Source organism: Podarcis pityusensis, assembly GCF_964106645.2.
Source record: "Podarcis pityusensis genome assembly, chromosome: 4".
Taxonomy (NCBI): domain Eukaryota; kingdom Metazoa; phylum Chordata; class Lepidosauria; order Squamata; family Lacertidae; genus Podarcis; species Podarcis pityusensis.
In genome coordinates this window covers 26,863,440-26,880,911 of record NC_138027.1, presented here as the reverse complement: position 1 = coordinate 26,880,911, position 17,472 = coordinate 26,863,440, and the positions used below count along the sequence as shown (strand labels likewise).

The window sequence follows — 17,472 nt, the reverse complement described above, 5'->3', positions numbered from 1 at the left end:
GCTTAACCCCCCAGTCTTGGTGAAAACTGACAGCTATCAGTTATAGCAGCATGAGTTTGATGAAGCAGCAGGAATAGATAATAACTTTCAGAATGATCCAGTGACCTTTGCACTGGTGTAATTGTCACTGAGTTAGGATTTATATTGTTGCAAGGCCATTGGATTGACCTGTTAGTTACTGTATAGTAGATAATAAGTGCTATGGAGAAATGGCCACTAAAATAGGATGTAAGGAAAGAGAAAAAACAATTTGTGTGCATTTGGCTTTTTAAAAAGTTTCTGACTGGATTTGTGGGAAATCTGCTTTTTAAAAAAAACCTGGGAGAAGAAAGAGAGAAGTTCATGAGGTCTAAGACCTATGTAATTTTAGCTTCTCCAGGAACAGTCTTGGGAAGTCTATGCCTGAACTTGCCTAGTCTGATATGTGGCTAGCCTTTGTCTCCTTCTAACTAACATAATGAATGGTGGCATGGATGGCCCTGTAGAATAGATGCTATCAAAGATAGAGTGGTGTCCTTTGTTTTGATAGGACTTAAACAAGTATTCGGTGTTTGAGAACTTGCATTTCCAGACCAAACATAGCTAGCAAAGTTGCCAAAAAGGAACATAGTACAGTAAGCCAGCAACTTACGCACATTTAACATTTGCACATTCAGCTGTACACATTTGGCCAAAATCTTTTTTTAAAAAAAGTGGGGGAAATGAGTTTCGCCATCCTACCCATCATTGTACCCAATGTGTTTTGACTAAACACAATTTTGGCTTTATGCGTGATCCCTGGAATATAACCCCTGTGTATGTTGTATTATTGATTAATCTTCAATAAACAAGCATATTCCCTTGAAATGTTCTGTTGTTATTCATTGTTTGATTACACTGTATCTCTGTAGTAGTCAAAGTATGTTCTACAGTTCCATTTGTTTCTACAGATTTTACATGGAATATTTCTGTTGGCATTGTAACTTTTCATCTTTGCTTTTCATCAAGTGTGTTGGAACTTTTTAAAAGCTTCATATAAGCATTGAATACCTTTTTATTAGTGGGAAAGGCTGCACTGAAAATTTTGCTTAAATCTGGCAATATGGTTTGTACTTTGTATCTGTTCAGCAAGTTACCTCCATTAGAGCTAGCTGCACTGACATTAATGAACAGCCAAAAAATAATTGTGAAAGGTCAGCGTCTTGCTAGGGACAAGAAATTTTCTTTCCAAATGAGTAAATAGGATATTTCACCATCCGTTCCTTGACACTAGTATATGTGTGGGATGGTAAACCTAAAGCGCTAATGTTGCAGTCTTAAAACATGTTTTGGAAGTAAGTTGCACTAACATCAGTGGTTTGTCTATTTAGAATCATGATCTCAGCCATTGAACCTTATGAGAAAGAATACAGCTCTGGAATCAAAATTGTCCTATGGCTGTGGCAAAGGAATAAATGATCTACAGGGGTATTGCTCTTATTTTTCAAGGCTTACTGTTAAAGAAGACTGTGGCTGGAACTGCTTTTTTGTAGCCTTCTTGAGACATCTAATTGTTCAAAACCATGTAGCTGCTGCTATCTGTATTTTGACCTTCCTAATGCCATATAGAAGTGACATTGCCCTTTTCTGCTTACAGTTTTCCCCCTGTGGTGAGCGCGCTTTGGTAAGTGGGACGAAAGCATGCCCTGCCTGCAGGTTATTCCTTTTGTGCTTGGCCCTGAGAGAACAAAGTCTGTAAAATGTGTGAATAAAAAGTATATGATTGCTCAGTTGGTTTTAGAAGTAGATTTTTTAAAGAGTGAGAGGAGAGACAGACAGACCACATGTCATTCAGACCCCATGTCATTAAATCCTCTGTCCTGAAGCAACATGAACTTTTATGGTTCATCTTGGTTGTCATAGATCCCTTTTAATTGATAGTGATTTTTTTCTTGTATTTGTATTTTTCATCTTGTCTTTCCTGAAGAGCAAGCTGGGATAGCTCAATTGCTAGAGCATGAGACTCTTAATCTCGGGGTCATGGGTTCCAGTTCCACTTTGGGTGAAAGATTCCTTCATTGCAGGGGGTTGGACTAGATGATCCTTGTGAGCCCTTCCAACTCTACAATTCTTTGAATTATTGTGCACTATAATACATAAGTATATGCATAATGAAATGTTCTAAAAACCCAGACCTTTATTACTGTTGGACGGCAGCTATTGTAGTTGTATATGCAAGCTGGCACAGCACACCAATTTTTCTCTTAAGGCTAGTGGAGCAGATAAGATTTTATGTGGATCAGAATTACGCTTGTTTTTTATTTAAGACTTGTGGAAATAAAGCCACGTGACTCTTGATTGCCTTGATTCATAATCAGTGTATAAATACTGCTGCACTCTGTATGATGTTGAGAGGACTTTCTGGCTCTCATGAGATCAGATGTACTCTTCAGGTACCTGAATAATGAGCTAAAGTGAATCAGACGTCATGTGGCTTAATTTACACAACATATTGCTTGCAGCAGTCTTCCCCACCACCCCAATGCTTTAGTATGTTGTCCAAACCCAGGCTTGTAGTTGATCTCTTTACTTACTAACTACAAGCCCTGGGTTCAGACAGCACACTAAGCCAAACTTTGGTACAGGAACTGGGAACTTCTCCAGGAGCCTGCATATTCGCATGGTCACAGTAAACCATATTTTGAATTAAGGTGTCATGTGAACTAGGCCAGCTTTTGTTGGTTGGGTGTGTTCACGCACTAGCACACTCAAGCTTACTATATAGTTGTGTTGGCTGTATGTACTGAAACATTTGCTAACCGGAAATGAAGCAAGATGCAATCCAGCCAAAGCCCAATTCATTTAAGAGTTAAGCTTGTATGTCAGGCATGTCCAAAGTCTGTTTTGGGGGCCTAATCAGGCCCGCTGGTTGGTTTAATCTGGCCCCTGTGGCAGTTTATATCCAGAGGTGAAATCTTTTAAAAAAAAACCCTCAACAACTTTAACCTCCAAAAAAGCTCAACAACTTCATTCCAAAGAAAAGCTCAATAACTTTGGTTGGCCCTTTGGTCAGCGCTCATGGCCCTTCACTTCATCAAGTCTGGCCTTCTTTGAAAAAAGTTTGGACATCACTGTAATATATGTTAACTCTTTTTGAAATAAATGTAACTGAAATTATTGAGATATGAAACTCCTAATTTGGCTGGATTGTGCTTGTGTGTAAATTTTTATTAGTGTCAATGCCTTTCTCAAGTGCTTTTCTTTGCAGAATTATTAAGAAATCTTAAATTCATGGTTTAATTATTGTTGGAGTCATTGGGGCTTGAACTGAAATAATCTGTTTTGCAAGGTAACCTGAAAATAGCTTCAATATAGCTTCAATAATAGAGATCTTAAATTTTAATGCCACTAATGTCACTTTCTAAAAAGGGACCTCTCAAGTTTTACAGAACAGTCCCTTAAAAGATTTCTAAAAGATTTTGATCAAGTTTTCTGTTGAGATCTCTGTTTGATCAAATCTTGGAAACATGGAAGTTGAGAGCATTTCTTTAACAGTAAACACTGAACTGTCAAAACTGTGGTCATACTACACCAGGGGTCAGCAACCCGCGGCTCCGGAGCCGCATGTGGCTCTTTTACACCTTTGCCGCGGCTCCGGATACTAGTGAGGGGAGGAGGCGCATTGTGTGCCCCGACACTCCCCACTGTGGCGGGCGTTGTACTGGCTGTGATGTCACATGGGGGCGGTGCATGCGTTAGTCACGCACCGTCCCGACGGCACCTTCCCGCCCGCTGTCAGATTGCGGCTCCGGAGATATATTTGTTTTAAATGTCGCAATGGTTTTGCGGCTCCCAGTTTTTTTTTCTTCGGAAATGGGTCCAAGTGGCTCTTTTTGTCTTAAAGTTTGCAGACCCCTGTACTAGACCTTATATTCTGGGCTTCTTTACTTCACCTATAAACAATGATGTAAGAATAATCTGACTAGGAATTGGAATTGTTTGCCATGTAACCTGGCAGTGCTTGTTCTATATTGTTGTCTAGAACTTTGTAGTTTGAATGATTATTCTAACAGAACAGGAAGCAGTCTTGAAATTGTGTTTTCCAACTTAGACTGGAAATTCAGATGGATTTTCGATTGCTTTTTGCATGATGGTGAGTGAAAAAACAAAACCTCAGAAATAAGGCAATGTAAGGCAAATGAGGCAATGTAAAGTGCTTGCTTGATGCTGGTTAAAGATCGTTTGGAACATGGAAGTTGCCAAAGGCCCAGTACCATATTTTGAATATACTGAGCTTTGCGAGAAATTTTCTTTAAAAAACCTGAATAGGTAAAGAGGTACAAAGAAACCACTGGGTGCTTGATTCTGCTTAATAACTGTATTTGGAAATAGAGGAACAATATTATGCAAGAAAATTTGTAAATTTGTTGCTGGCTGTGAAATAACTTCATAATTGAGTATGTCTAATTCAAATAATGGCTATATCTGAGGTAGAAAAACAGTAATCATTGAAAAGTTAAAATATTTTATTCTCACATATAGGAAGCAATCCCACCCCCAACTCTAAACACTAATATAAAAAGAAGCATTCTCAATATAGCATTTCCTCCTTCACATCCACTTATTTCCCCATAAGCCGCCTTGTTATATTTTCGCCACAATGTTTCATTTCCCATTTGTCTGTGATGCTTAAAGCCCCTCCGCCCAATCAACCTTGCAGGAAAATTCACAAGACAATCAAAAAATGCAGCCAAATGGTTTGGAGAGAGATTATTCAGTGTAGGCAGAACTGCCCAACTCCTATTTTGTCTTCTCTGATAAAGGGAACTATGTGCAACCTTGCCTAAGTAGTTGATTGAGGGGTCAGGACTGCAGTTCAAGACTGAAATTCAATAATGGACATTTGGAGAAACTTCTTAATGGTGAGCAGTTAAATAATGGAACTAATTACATGAGATAGTGGTTGCTCTCCCTTGCAGGAGTTCTTCAAGCAGAGGCCGGGTAGCCATCTGTTGGGAATTCTCTAGCTTTGAATTTCCTGCAGAGGGCAAGGGGTTGCATTAGATGGCCTATAGCACTCCTTTTAATGCTTCTAAGGGTAGCCCTGAAGCAGTTGACAATTATGAAGCAGAAAGTTACTGTTTGGAATGGGGGAGGAGGGGCTGCAGCTCAGAGACATAATTAAGTCTGCCAGGTTGGCTGCTTTGAGCTAATGATGCTCACCTTTCTCACTTCTTCAGACAGCAGCTTGCAAAAGTCTTAAGCAGAAGCCTTTCCCAACACCAGCTATTTGAGTCTTTTTATTAAAAAATGGAGGTGTCACTGATTGAATCTGGGACCTGAGGTACCACTTTAGCTAATGGGGCCTCCCACTGCCACCGCCACATCACCGCCGCACGATTTCTGTTCTCATCCTGAGGTAAAGTTTTTAACCCAAGGTACTACTTCGCGGAGTCTGTAACTTGAAGTGTTTGTAACCCAAGGTACCATTGTACCATGTCTTCTTCAGCATCTTGTTTCCCAGAGTGATCAACCAAATGTCTATGGGAAGCTTCAAGACATGAATGCTGTCTCCCACAGTTGTTCTGTAGTAACTTATATGCAGACATACTAGGCTCTGATCCTGGAGCCGGCATATAGCCATCATAAAAAGGTAAAGGTACCCCTGCCCGTACAGGCCAGTCGTGTCCGACTCTAGGGTTGTGCGCTCATCTCGCTTAAGAGGCCGGGAGCCGGCGCTGTCCGAAGACACTTCCGGGTCACATGGCCAGTGTGACGAAGCTGCAGCTGGCGAGCCAGCACCAGCGCAGCACACGGAAACGCCATTTACCTTCCCGCTATAAAGCGGTACCTATTTATCTACTTGCACTTAGGGGTGCTTTCGAACTGCTGGGCAGGATCTGGGACCGAACGACGGGAGCTCACCCCGCCGCGGGGATTCAAACTGCCGACCTTACAATCAGCAAGTCCTAGGCACTGAGGTTTTACCCACAGCGCCACCCGCGTCCCCGTAGCCATCATAACTTTTAGCAATTGATAGTTCTATACCATATGAAGGAAGAATGCAACCTCATGTGGTTTGAGCATATAGTTGAGAACCATGGTTCAACAGCCCTTCTCTCTCTTCCTTGAGCTCTTCTATTTCAAGAACATAGTTACTGACTATGGTAAGGAGGGAGGAATAACAGAATCATAAAATTGTAGAGTTGGAAAGGACCATGAAGGTCATCTAGTCCAAACCCCTGCAGTGCAGGAATCTTTTGCCCAATGTAGGGCTGGAACCCACAACCCTGAGATTAAGAGTCTCATGCTCTACTGACATATCCCCCTCTAAAAACATAGCAGCAAGCTGTTTTTTTCAGCAGAGTGGATGTGGGAATAGATCTTGTATGTGAGGAATGGATATAACAAGAGGTGCAGAGAAAGTATTTTAAAAAACCCCAACACCTGCTAAAACTGTTAAACTTGTATGAACCTTCTGAAGAGACTATAACTTAACCTGTTGGAGTTCTAAGAATTTCTAACATGCTTGACTGCATTTATTTAAAATGTTTTGATAAAGACCCTTTTGCAGCTTTTTTGCTTGTAGCTGTTTGTTCTGTTGGAGTAGCTAGCTGTACACTTTGTGCTTTCTGACCCAGATTTCTTATGCCTGGGGTCTAGGAAACTGACTTCAAATGAATAAGCTAAGAAAACCAAACTGTGTTCCAACACTTAAAACATTCTGTTATGCTCTGTCTGAATATTAATAACTACAATTTCACTGACACAGTTATACTGAAAAGCCTTTAATTTTTTTAGTAATCTTAAGATCAACACAATGGGGTCATGTGTGTATCATCCTCAGCAATTCATCATTCCTATTCTATGTTTAATGTACTATTTTGGGCCAAATTATGTCCTCCAAGCGTTTCTTGAGCCAAGGAATTTCCTTCTGAACCAGGCTGTTGTCCTGGTCTAACTTTCCTACACCACAGTGTAGCATAAATTCTTGTTCATGGTGTGCTCCAAAAGGTGCAATTTGGGCATTGTATTTTGTTGGGCATTACTGAGCAATGGAGGATGGTAAATGTTCTCGGACTATAGTCAGCATTATCTTATTGCGGATCATTGTCCCTAAAATTATCCTAATCAATGTCTTCTAGGGGTTTTGCCATAGTTCTTCAAGCTTTGGCTACTTGAATCTCCTTTCAATTTTTTCATGTCTCATGTAGTTAGATAGTATTTGATACTGCCCCTTTGAAGTTAGCTTGGTACTTCCCAGGAAATCTCTCTACTCAGCTGTAACACTTCCTCTGGTTAGCAAATGCAGGCAACTCCCTATTTACGCAGATGAAACACCATTGGAAAAGCCTGCAAACACCCTCTAAACCTCTGGAAGCTCTTGAAAAACCCTTTAATAAACCAAAAGCACTTTCCAGATGCCACATTCCACCACAGTTGCTCCCTCCAAACCTACTTGCTCAAACTCCAGCTCTCCACAGGTTTCAACAGTCAGTGCAAGGGCTTCTGGGATTGCAGCTGTAAAGGCTCGTGTGTCCACACCTTTTTTTTTATCCTTCCTGGGCTCTTTTAGGGCCATTTCAGCCATTTTAAAAGTCACTCCCGGGTTCTGTGCAGTGCACACAGTTGCAGTCATACATCATTGGACTCACATAAATTGGTCTTTGCCTGTAATGCTAACCCATGGTTTGTTTAACAAAACTATCTGTTTATCATAAGTTCTCCCACAGATGATCTAGCAAACTATGACTTGTTTTTCCAAACTTGTCTTCTGTTTTCCAGCTGCTGTTTGTAGTTAGGTGAGTGTCTGGGGTGGAGTGGTCAAATAAGCCATAGTTAATGAAGAGTACTGTGTTCACATGAAACAGCAGGCCATAGTTAAAACAAACCAAGGTTTGTAAGCAAACAACAAACCATGACTTCAGATCATGGTTTGTTGGCTGTAAACAAGCTATACAAACTGCTGGACAGGCTTCAGCCATAATGATAAACAATTGTGTAGCACTATGTGTGACCCAGACTAATAGTGGTTCAAATTGATTATCCAAACTCGAGTACTAGAGGCATATGTTTGATCTCCATACTTTAGACTAAAGTGTTGTGCCTTACCATTTTTCTGGCTGGATGTTCACTCTTAATTTGTGCCTATATTATGTCCACTACTTAATGTTTTCTGATTAAGTTGTTTATAGTTTTATCATCATTTTTTTAAATGTGCAGGCTACATTTCCTCAATTATATAGGATCAGTCAGTAATACATTTGACAAGTTTGTGCAGGAAGAGATTCAGAATTGAAATGGAAATGAATTGAAATGGAGAAGAAGATAGCTTGTGAATTCAGGGTCTTGTGACTTAATAAATGACTCTTAACAATGATATGGCTGATATTTACCAGAAGTAGCTTTTTTCTCTCTGGAAAACAAGCCATACTGCTGTTACAATACCCCATTCAGTTTCCCTCGGTGCACACAGTTGCATAGTGCTGCTGCTGCTGTACAAATCTCCATTTTATAAAAAGATTGGAGGCCTATGTTAGTGTGAAGCTTGTTCTGTTACACAACTTGAAAAATTAAAACAGGAAGCTATAGCATTATATACCAAATGCTTCTTTAATATGTTCGGCTATTTTCCCTTGCCTGCTTTGCCTGCTTTTTAAGTCTTCTGGACTGGAAAATGGGTATTAAAATTGCTAAAAGTATGTAGAAAACTTTCTAGTCAGTGGTAGAGATGTTCTTCCAATGTCATGGGAAGGATTGAGGTGGTACAGAAGAGCCTGCTATTCTGGGATTAGATCAGTATGTTAGCTAGGTCACAGATTTGCAATCTGATGCTCTGTGCTTCTCCTGTCCTGTTTAGGTATTCAGGGACCGATGCACCACATGCTATGACTCTGTAAGCACTGTATACAGCAGGGCTAGAGCCACTCTATCTGTCTCAAGCCTGGAACTGGTGAGGTTGGTGGCATTAAAGGCTGGGCCAAACTACTTTCCCCTGCCCTCACACTTGCTACACAACTATGGTGGCTGTTGTTGCTGAATGTCAAACAAGAAGAGCGGCATGTAGAGAAGACCATATTTGCATACTCTCTTTTGCCTTCTTTCTTGCCCACATGCACAACTTTTTTCCTCATGCAAACAAGGCTTAATTAAACCCTAGTCTAGACCACAGCAGTTTCAAAGTCAAGTAATGTAACGTGCAAAAGTTTCTGCTAGTGCATACAACAAGTTGCTGCATATGTTTTTGTTGTAACAAAATTGCTCCTAAGAGTGAGTACTGACAAAATAGTAGCCATCCATACACTACTGGGAAGCAGTAGGAAGGGTTTGCGAATACAGTGGTACCTCTGGATATGCACACCTCTGGTTGCGTATCCTTCAGGATGCGAACGCGGCAAACCCATAAGTATTTTTCCAGGTTTCGCCACATGCGCAGAAGCACTCTACCGCCACGCGCGCATGCGCAGAAGTGGTCCCTCCGGTTGCAGAAACCTCGGGATCCAGCTGGAGCTCCGGAACAGATGCTGTCTGCAACCGGAGATGCCATGTACCTGGAGCAACCCCCTGGAGTTTTCAGAAATGCAGAAGAAAAATTTTTTTTGTGGGGAGGCAGATGGAATCATAGAATCATAAAAGTTGGAAGGTACCCCCAAAGGCCATCTAGTCCAATCCCCTGCAATGCAGGAATCTCAACTAAAACATCCATTACAGGTGACCAACAAAAACCTCTGCTTAAAAATCTCCAGAGAAGGAGAGTCCACTGTCCAACGGCTCTTACTGTCACGAAGTTCTTCCTCATGTAATGTTCTTCCTCATGTAATAGGGACAGCATCCCCCAAACATCCCAGTAAACACTGAGCATACTTAGTGGCTATAGAACATTGAGTGTCTGATTGGGGGTGGGAGATTAGGACTGGAGTATTCTGAAGGAGGGCACAGTTGGCTGGCTAGAACCCTGAACAGGCACAGCCCACATTGCAACATTTTGTTGCTAGTTCCATTTGTGTTTCTTGAATACATTCCATATGATTGCTCACAATCTGAATTACATGTGCACCCCTGACCAGTTCCAGTTTTTACATATCACAAGCTTAGGCAAGTCTGGGTTTGGTTCATTTTATATTCCATTTGAAAATTGTTGGTATCTTCCTCATTGAATCTGCCTGACAATATAGGCTTTTTGATAATATCCAGAGATACAGGAGTGTTTGTTTTGTGATTCAGTAATAGTAAGGGGCACATTAATTAGTCTTCACACTCTCACAGTACTTATTTTAATTGAGTCTCTCTCTTTCTCTACCTGTCTGACCAATACACAAAAAATCTACACAATTGTCATCCTAGTGGTAGGTCCTGCACTTTGAAAATGTGTCAATGATCACTTCAGTATTGCCTCACCTGATGTATGAATTCCAAGTGGAGGTTAGCCAGGCTTAGTTGCAATCTCAGGTAGCATTGTGATAATACATATGTATATGCATGCATGCATGCATGCATGCATGTATATGTATGTATATTGCATTACTCTGAGGCTTCTGTGGTCTAGACTGCAGTAGATAATCATAATAGTTCTTTCCTCTTCAGTGTAAATAGCCCCTGAGTGATTTCTGTGACGCATTTAGGGAGGAAGGTGAAGGCTCTTGGCTTAGTGCATGCATCAAAAACTAATTAAGTTGTGAACTGTTACTGCTGAGGCAGATATTACAAACATCCTTAGTTTTAGACAGAGGAAAACCTCTGTTCATTGTTACAATATAGTTTGTTACCATTACAAAATCTGAAATTTTCAGAAGTCTTTTGGGAAACTCTCTGTAATGTTCCTGCTTCAGTAATCTTCAAATGAGCTAGCATTTGGGGAAGATAAATGGCATAGCGTCATTGAAGGCCCTTGTGATCTTAGAGTGATTTTTGTATCTGCTCCCCTACTCACTTCAGTCCAAGCACTATGTCATGATATCACATTTCTTCTTGAGTGCCCTGGAGTCCTGAAAAATTGTTGTGCATCTTTTTTTGTTCATGGTTGTGAACAGCAGGTAAAGCTAGACTGTCTTGGTCCAGAATTTGTATGAAACAGCTTGAGGGCGACTAATTTGAATGAGTTAAGAGATCCTAGAAAGCCTACTTACACCTCAGTTGGGGATCAGTTGTTGGGAGGCTAGTCCTTTACTATGCCTAGAGTTTTGAGTCTTGTAATCTGCTGTCCAGTAGCTGAACACTTGTACAATCATGGGATAAATAACCCTATCTTGAATATTAAAAGTATTTTGGCTCATTTTTTTTCATTTTCTTCTTGTAAATGTCTTGTAATTTTTTAAAAAAGTCTGAGCTTTTAAAGTACATTGTTATTCCATAATGCTTTACTGCTGTTCTAATAAAATCAATTTAATGGAACATTTGAAGCTGTGTTATATGGAGTCAGCTCATTGGCCCACTTAACCTGGTGTTTCCTATTTTAGGAATGGCTTTCAAGGCTCCAAGCAGAGATCTATAGTGTGCCCACAACTTAATTGTGCAGGTACTCCCCCCGCCCTGCCCTGTCTCCAAAAAATGCTTCTGTAGTTAAAATATAAACATATCAGTGTGCAATGTCTCTTTGATCCTATACATTTGATTTTTTTCCCAACAATGGAGATTGAGGCAGTTTTGCTCAGGACAGGATTTATCAAATAGACTAATAAGACTCTGGCCTGGGGCCCATGTTAAATAAAGCCTGTGGTTTTCATAATATGGGGCTGGTTTTGATGATGCCAGCACTGAAGGGGGGAAAGTTTATTTAATGAATCATTCAGGTCCAGTTTTCATGTGTTCTCTGATAGTGTATAGCAGGCACGTCCAACAGGTAGGTTCTTTATCTACCGGTAGATCACTAGACATCTGTGGTAGATCACTGGTAGATCAGCGGCTCCCCCCAAAGAAGCTGAACAACTTTGGCTCCCCTAAAAAAAGCTCAACATTTTGGCTCTTCACCCCCCAACCCCCCCAAAATGGGCCTTCCCTCCTCCCTAAAAGAAGCTCAACAAGTTTGACCTGAACCCCCCACAACAGGGCTTTCCTTCCTAAAAAAAAACTCAAAAGCTTTGACCTGAACCCCCTAAAAGGGGGTAGATCACTGCCAGTCTTTAACTCTGTGAGTAGATCACAGTCTCTTGGGAGTTGGCTACCCCTGAAGTATAGGAACTGGAGTAGGGCTAAGCCACAGGACCAACTGCCATAGAAGAAGAAGAAGAGGAGTTTGGATTTGATATCCCGCCTTTCACTCCCTTTAAGGAGTCTCAAAGCGGCTAACATTCTCCTTTCCCTTCCTCCCCCACAACAAACACTCTGTGAGGTGAGTGGGGCTGAGAGACTTCAAAGAAATGTGACTAGCCCAAGGTCACCCAGCAGCTGCATGTGGAGGAGCGGAGACGCGAACCTGGTTCCCCAGATTACAAGTCTACCGCTCTTAACCACTACACCACAGGGTGGGCTCGTCATACTTATGTGGATGATACCTACCTCTACTTCTCCATCCTACCTGAAACAGATTGAAGCTGTGATGATGCTGAGTTGTTGTCTGGAAGCAGTGATGGGCTGGATGAGGGCCAGCAAACTGAAATTGAATCCTCACAAGTTGAAGGTGGTGGTGGTAGCTGATTCCTGTGTCTTGGGAATTGAGTAACTAGCCTGCTCTAGACGGAATCTCCCTGTCTCTGGAGGAGCAGGTCTTGTACCTTGGGTATGCTCCTGGATCTAGTATTGTCATTGGAGGCCCAAGTTGCTTCTAACTTGGATTGGTTTGCTAGCTACTGTTTCTAGAAAGAGATAGTCAGGCCACAGAGCTATATGCTCTGGTAAACTTGTGTGTTAATTACTGCATTGCAGTCTGTGTGGGGTTGCCTTAGAAGATAGTCCTCGAATCTTTAGCTAGTGTAGAACACTGCTACTAGAATACTTATTAGAACATTTTTGTGGGATCATATTACAGCTACTGTGCAAGATCTGCACAGGCTGCCCATACATTACCAGACCCAATTTAAGATATTAAGGATGCCCTAAATAGCTTAGGATCCAAGTATTTGGTGGACCATCTTTCCCTCCATTAGCCAACCCAGACTCTGAGATCAGTGGAGGGGGCCTTTCTCAAGGACTCACTGGCATGTTTGGGCCTTATTTGAAGTGCCTCCCCAACTATGGAATCCCTTCTGGAGGCATGGATGGCTCTATAACTATTGGGCTATTGACACTAAGTTAAAACACATTTGTTCACCCAGGCCTTTATTGGTGTTGGTTTATTTAAGAGACTGCTGTGATGGGAGTATTATGTCTGCTGTTGTGTTAACTTGAGAAGTGTGATAATCCTATAATTTTAATTGTGTGTGTGTGTGTGTGTGTGCATTTGTAAACTGCCTTAAGAACTTTGGATGGAGGGCAGCCTATAAGTTAAATAGTGATATTTTATAGAATCTTTTGTGCGTGTGCATGAGAATTATTTGATTCTACAATACTAATAAATAAATGGGACATTAATAATAAATTGGATATCCTAGCTCTCTGTGGCACCACTGAGTGACAGCATCACTTGTCACAGGTTGATACAAATTGGCCATATTCTGTTAAATAGCTGCTGAAGCCTTGGAAAACTCAAGACAATAGGTTGGTTGATAGCAAATGCTAGTATAACAAATGCACCCTTCTTTCCTTTAAAAGCACCAGATCTCCTTACAGCTTTGTGTAGTATGTGACAGACGATTTTGAAAATAATAGCCTATTTGCAGTTTCATGTGCATTTAGAGCAGCTATTCCTTGTATACTGAATACATGTTGTATCTGTTGCATTTCTTGCTGCAAAGGGGATGTGGGTGTAAAATTCTAAATGTAACTTGGTTTGAGTGTGCCACAGTTTTCTGAGAAATGGCATATGTGTAATTTCGAATAAGACTGACATTATGAACAGAAGTGTGTGAAAAGTGGTGGGGTTACACTTGTCTCCCCCCCCCCCCCAAGAAAAGAAACAAGATTTTTGGAACCTGACAACTTTTAACATCCTGATATATGGATTTTGAGGTCAGTTTGAACCTCAAAATTTCAGAATTGAAATTTGGCAGAGATTCAAAAAAAGCTATCTTGAATGAAACAGTGAAAATGTACAATATTGTATGTCAGATTTTAAACTATGCTGGCCGGTGCTGCATGCAGCTGTCAAATGGTCAATGCATGCTGTTGATAAAATATTTCTTGAATACGAACTATTTGCTGAATACTTAGAGGGTGTTTCTGTCAAAATTCACAAAAGAGAATTTGGGTGGGGAAACTTGGTTTTTGTTAAAATAAAAAAAATTCTTCCAGTAGCACCTTTAAGACCAACTAAGTTAGTTCTTGGTATGAGCTTTCGTGTGCAAGCACACTTCTTCAGATACACTGAAACAGAAGTTGCCAGATCCTTCTATATAGTGAGAAGGTGGGGAGGGGTATTACTCAGAAGGGTGGTGGGAATGGGAGATTGGCAGATAGCTGAGATGAGCCTGCTGACGACTCTTAACGACTGTAATAGGTCTTACAGGAAAAGGCAAGGGGTGAGAAGGTGAGAAATGGCTTAGTCATGTATAATGGGATAAGAATCCAATGTCTTTGTTCAAACCAGGTCTCTCCATGGTTTTAAGTTTGGTAATGAGTTGCAATTCAGCAGCTTCTCTTTCCAGTCTTGGTTTTTGTTGTTGTTGTTTTTCTAACGAGTACTATAGTAGCATATCTCTCCTGCCCCATTAATATTTAGGCAGCACCACTAATGTAATTCCTGAAGAATAAGAAGTGGAAACTTTTGTCAGGAGGACCTTTGTTGTAAGGTTTCATCTTTTTGGTTCTGGAGCCATTGTTTCAAATTATATGCAGAGCTGCTGCCAGTCAGTGTGAACAATATTGAGGTAGATGTGCTGAGTCTGTATAAGGCAGCTAGTTCCTAAATGCTTACCTCAATAATAATAATAAGAATCAGAATAAAATAATTTTTATTAATACCCCACCCTCCCTGGCCAGAACCGGGTTCAGGGTGGCTAACACCAATAAAATTACAATAAAAAGTAATAGGAAAAAAACAAAACAATAACAACAACAAAAAACAGTTACCGTATTTTTTGCCCTATAGGACGCACTTTTTCCCCTCCAAAAATGAAGGGGAAATGTATGTGCGTCCTATGGGGCGAATGCAGGCTTTCGCTGAAGCCTGGAGAGTGAGAAGGGTCGGTGCGCACCGACCCCTCTCGCTCTCCAGGATTCAGGAAGCTATCCGCAAGCCTTGGGAGCTCCGCGGGAGTTCCCGTCGGGCTCCCAAAGCTTGCGGATAGCAGCCTGCATCCCGAAGCCTGGGGCGCGCTGTGCGGGCTTCGTGCAGATATTGGGCAGCCCCACAAGCTTGAGGGACGGCGGGGAGGCGGAGCGCCACCGTCCCACTATTCCCCAACCTGGTTTGGAGGCTGGCGCTGGGAGAAGCGCGTTTCTCCCCAGCGCCAGCCCCACAAGGTCTGGGGACAGATATCCGCATGCCTGGGGAGACCGGCGCGACTTCCCGCTGGGCTCCCTAGGCTTGCGGATAGCAGCCTGTTCTGGGGGCTGGGGGGAAAATAAATTTGTTTCCCTTTATTTACCCCCCAAAAAACTAGGTGCGTCCTATGGGCCGGTGTGTCCTATGGTGCGAAAAATATGGTAGTTAAAATACAGGTTAAAATACAATTTAAAATGCAGCCTCATTTTAGTAGTAGCCCATAAATCAAAACCATAAGGGAAGGGAAACATAAGGGTCAAACTGAGTCCAAACCAAAGGCCAGGCAGAACAGCTCCATCTTGCAGGCCCTGCGGAAAGATGCCAAGCCCCGCAGGGCCCTGGTCTCTTGTGACAGAGCTTTCCACCAAGTCGGGTCCAGTACTTAAAAGGCCCTGGCCCTAGTTGAGACCAATCTAACCACCTTGCAGCTCGGGACCTCCAAAGTGTTGTTATTTGTGGACCTTAAGGTCCTCCGCGGGGCATACCAGGAGAGGCGGTCACTTAGGTCTTTCTGCTATTTGAGGCTGGATAATGTGTTGCAATACATGGAGCAATCTCCCTGGATATGGGCTGCCACAGATTCAGGTTCCAGCTTGACACTGAAGTTCACAACACAGTGTTGTAGCTATTTGGCTAAATTTATGCTTGACCCAAGCTTTTGATTACATCATTAGAAATGCTGGTTAGTAAAACGCATGTACTGTATATGGCAAATCCAATGTGGGTATAGTACTCACATAAGTCAACTTGGTGTTTACCAACCTTTTGTTCTGAGAGAAAGATGGACGTAATGCTCTATGAACAGCTGTGCAAAGCTACGTCAGAGTTCATTAATGCAGAGCTTTGCTCCAGGGAAATGGGCAGCATTAGTACCCTTGATCCTCTATGCTACATGTGGCTGAATGTTTACTATGAGCTATATTTAACACAACCAACTAATTAAGAAAAAGAGAGCCTTCTTGGTCTGTGTTTCATTCATGTCTGGGTTGCTTACTTCTGCTAGAGCAAACCACCACTACAGACGTTTAGGTTGGGCATGGAAAATGATTTTTGATAAAAAGATATTTTACTCTCAAGCGTAATCCTACCTCTGTTTTTGTTCAGTGGCTTAATGGTTTGAAATTCCCCAAATTATAACTAATAAATGATAAATCAGATAAATTATTTGTTATTTTGATTCCCACTAAAGTGAATCCAATATTCCTTGACTTCAAGTGGAAAATTTGTTTTTGCATCTTTCACTATATGCTGTCTGTTGTTACGGCTAAAATCTGGGTGCGGGGTTACTCTGCCACCCAGCTCATCGGACTAAGTCCGTGGGTCCCTGCGGAAGAAAATGAGCTCAGCCGGACGCAGGAGCAAACTGCAGAAGATCCAAGTTTATTGCGCAACAGGTTCAAGGCGAGATTGAACAGAGAGAAAGGGGTGACATGAACTTTTGAAATTTCCCTCCATATCCCAGAATACAGTGCAAAATACATCCCAGTTACATCATGAATACATTAAGAGGTTGGGTTACACAGATTAACATATGGAGGAGGGAGGGGTGAATATGCAGAGAGCTGGATGGAGGAGGGAGGGGGGAATATGCAGAGAGCTGGATGGAGGAGGGAGGGGGGAATATGCAGAGAGCTGGATGGAGGAGGGAGGGGGGAATATGCAGGGAGCTGGAGATATGCGCAGATAAGCACATCCTGAGAAGACAATGGTCCATGTTTGCATAGTCTTGTCACCTGGCATCGCCCGGTGGGCTTGGCAGATGGGCTTGGCAGATGGAAATAAATGGATATATTGTAGCGAAGAAGAAGGTGAAGAAGACATGCGCCCCCCCCCCCTTCCGTATCACTGTATAACTTCCAAATCACTTTTGTTATCCAGCCAGTATCATTTCGGCTATGCTGATTCAAACAGCATATTGGGTACACCAGACCTTTGAAAAAGCAGATTTCAAATGTGAAACTTTCTATGAACAAGCATGATCTCCAGCTTGCCTTCCC

General features: G+C 41.8%; 1 protein-coding gene across 3 annotated transcripts in view; it reads left to right on the top strand.

Moving 5' to 3' along the window:
* Positions 1–17,472, top strand: part of UBL3 (ubiquitin like 3) — a 40,599-nt gene that overhangs the window by 9,491 nt on the left and 13,636 nt on the right. Inside the window, exon 2 of one of the 3 annotated variants that reach the window (XM_081004230.1) lies at positions 1,616–1,642. The exons of 1 other annotated variant lie outside the window; for it this stretch is intronic. In XM_081004230.1, coding sequence (XP_080860356.1) covers positions 1,616–1,642 — 27 coding nt within the window. Of the gene's footprint in view, positions 1–1,615; positions 1,643–4,088; positions 4,112–17,472 lie in introns of those variants that run through there. One more of the 3 variants, XM_081004232.1, reaches the window with a different exon arrangement.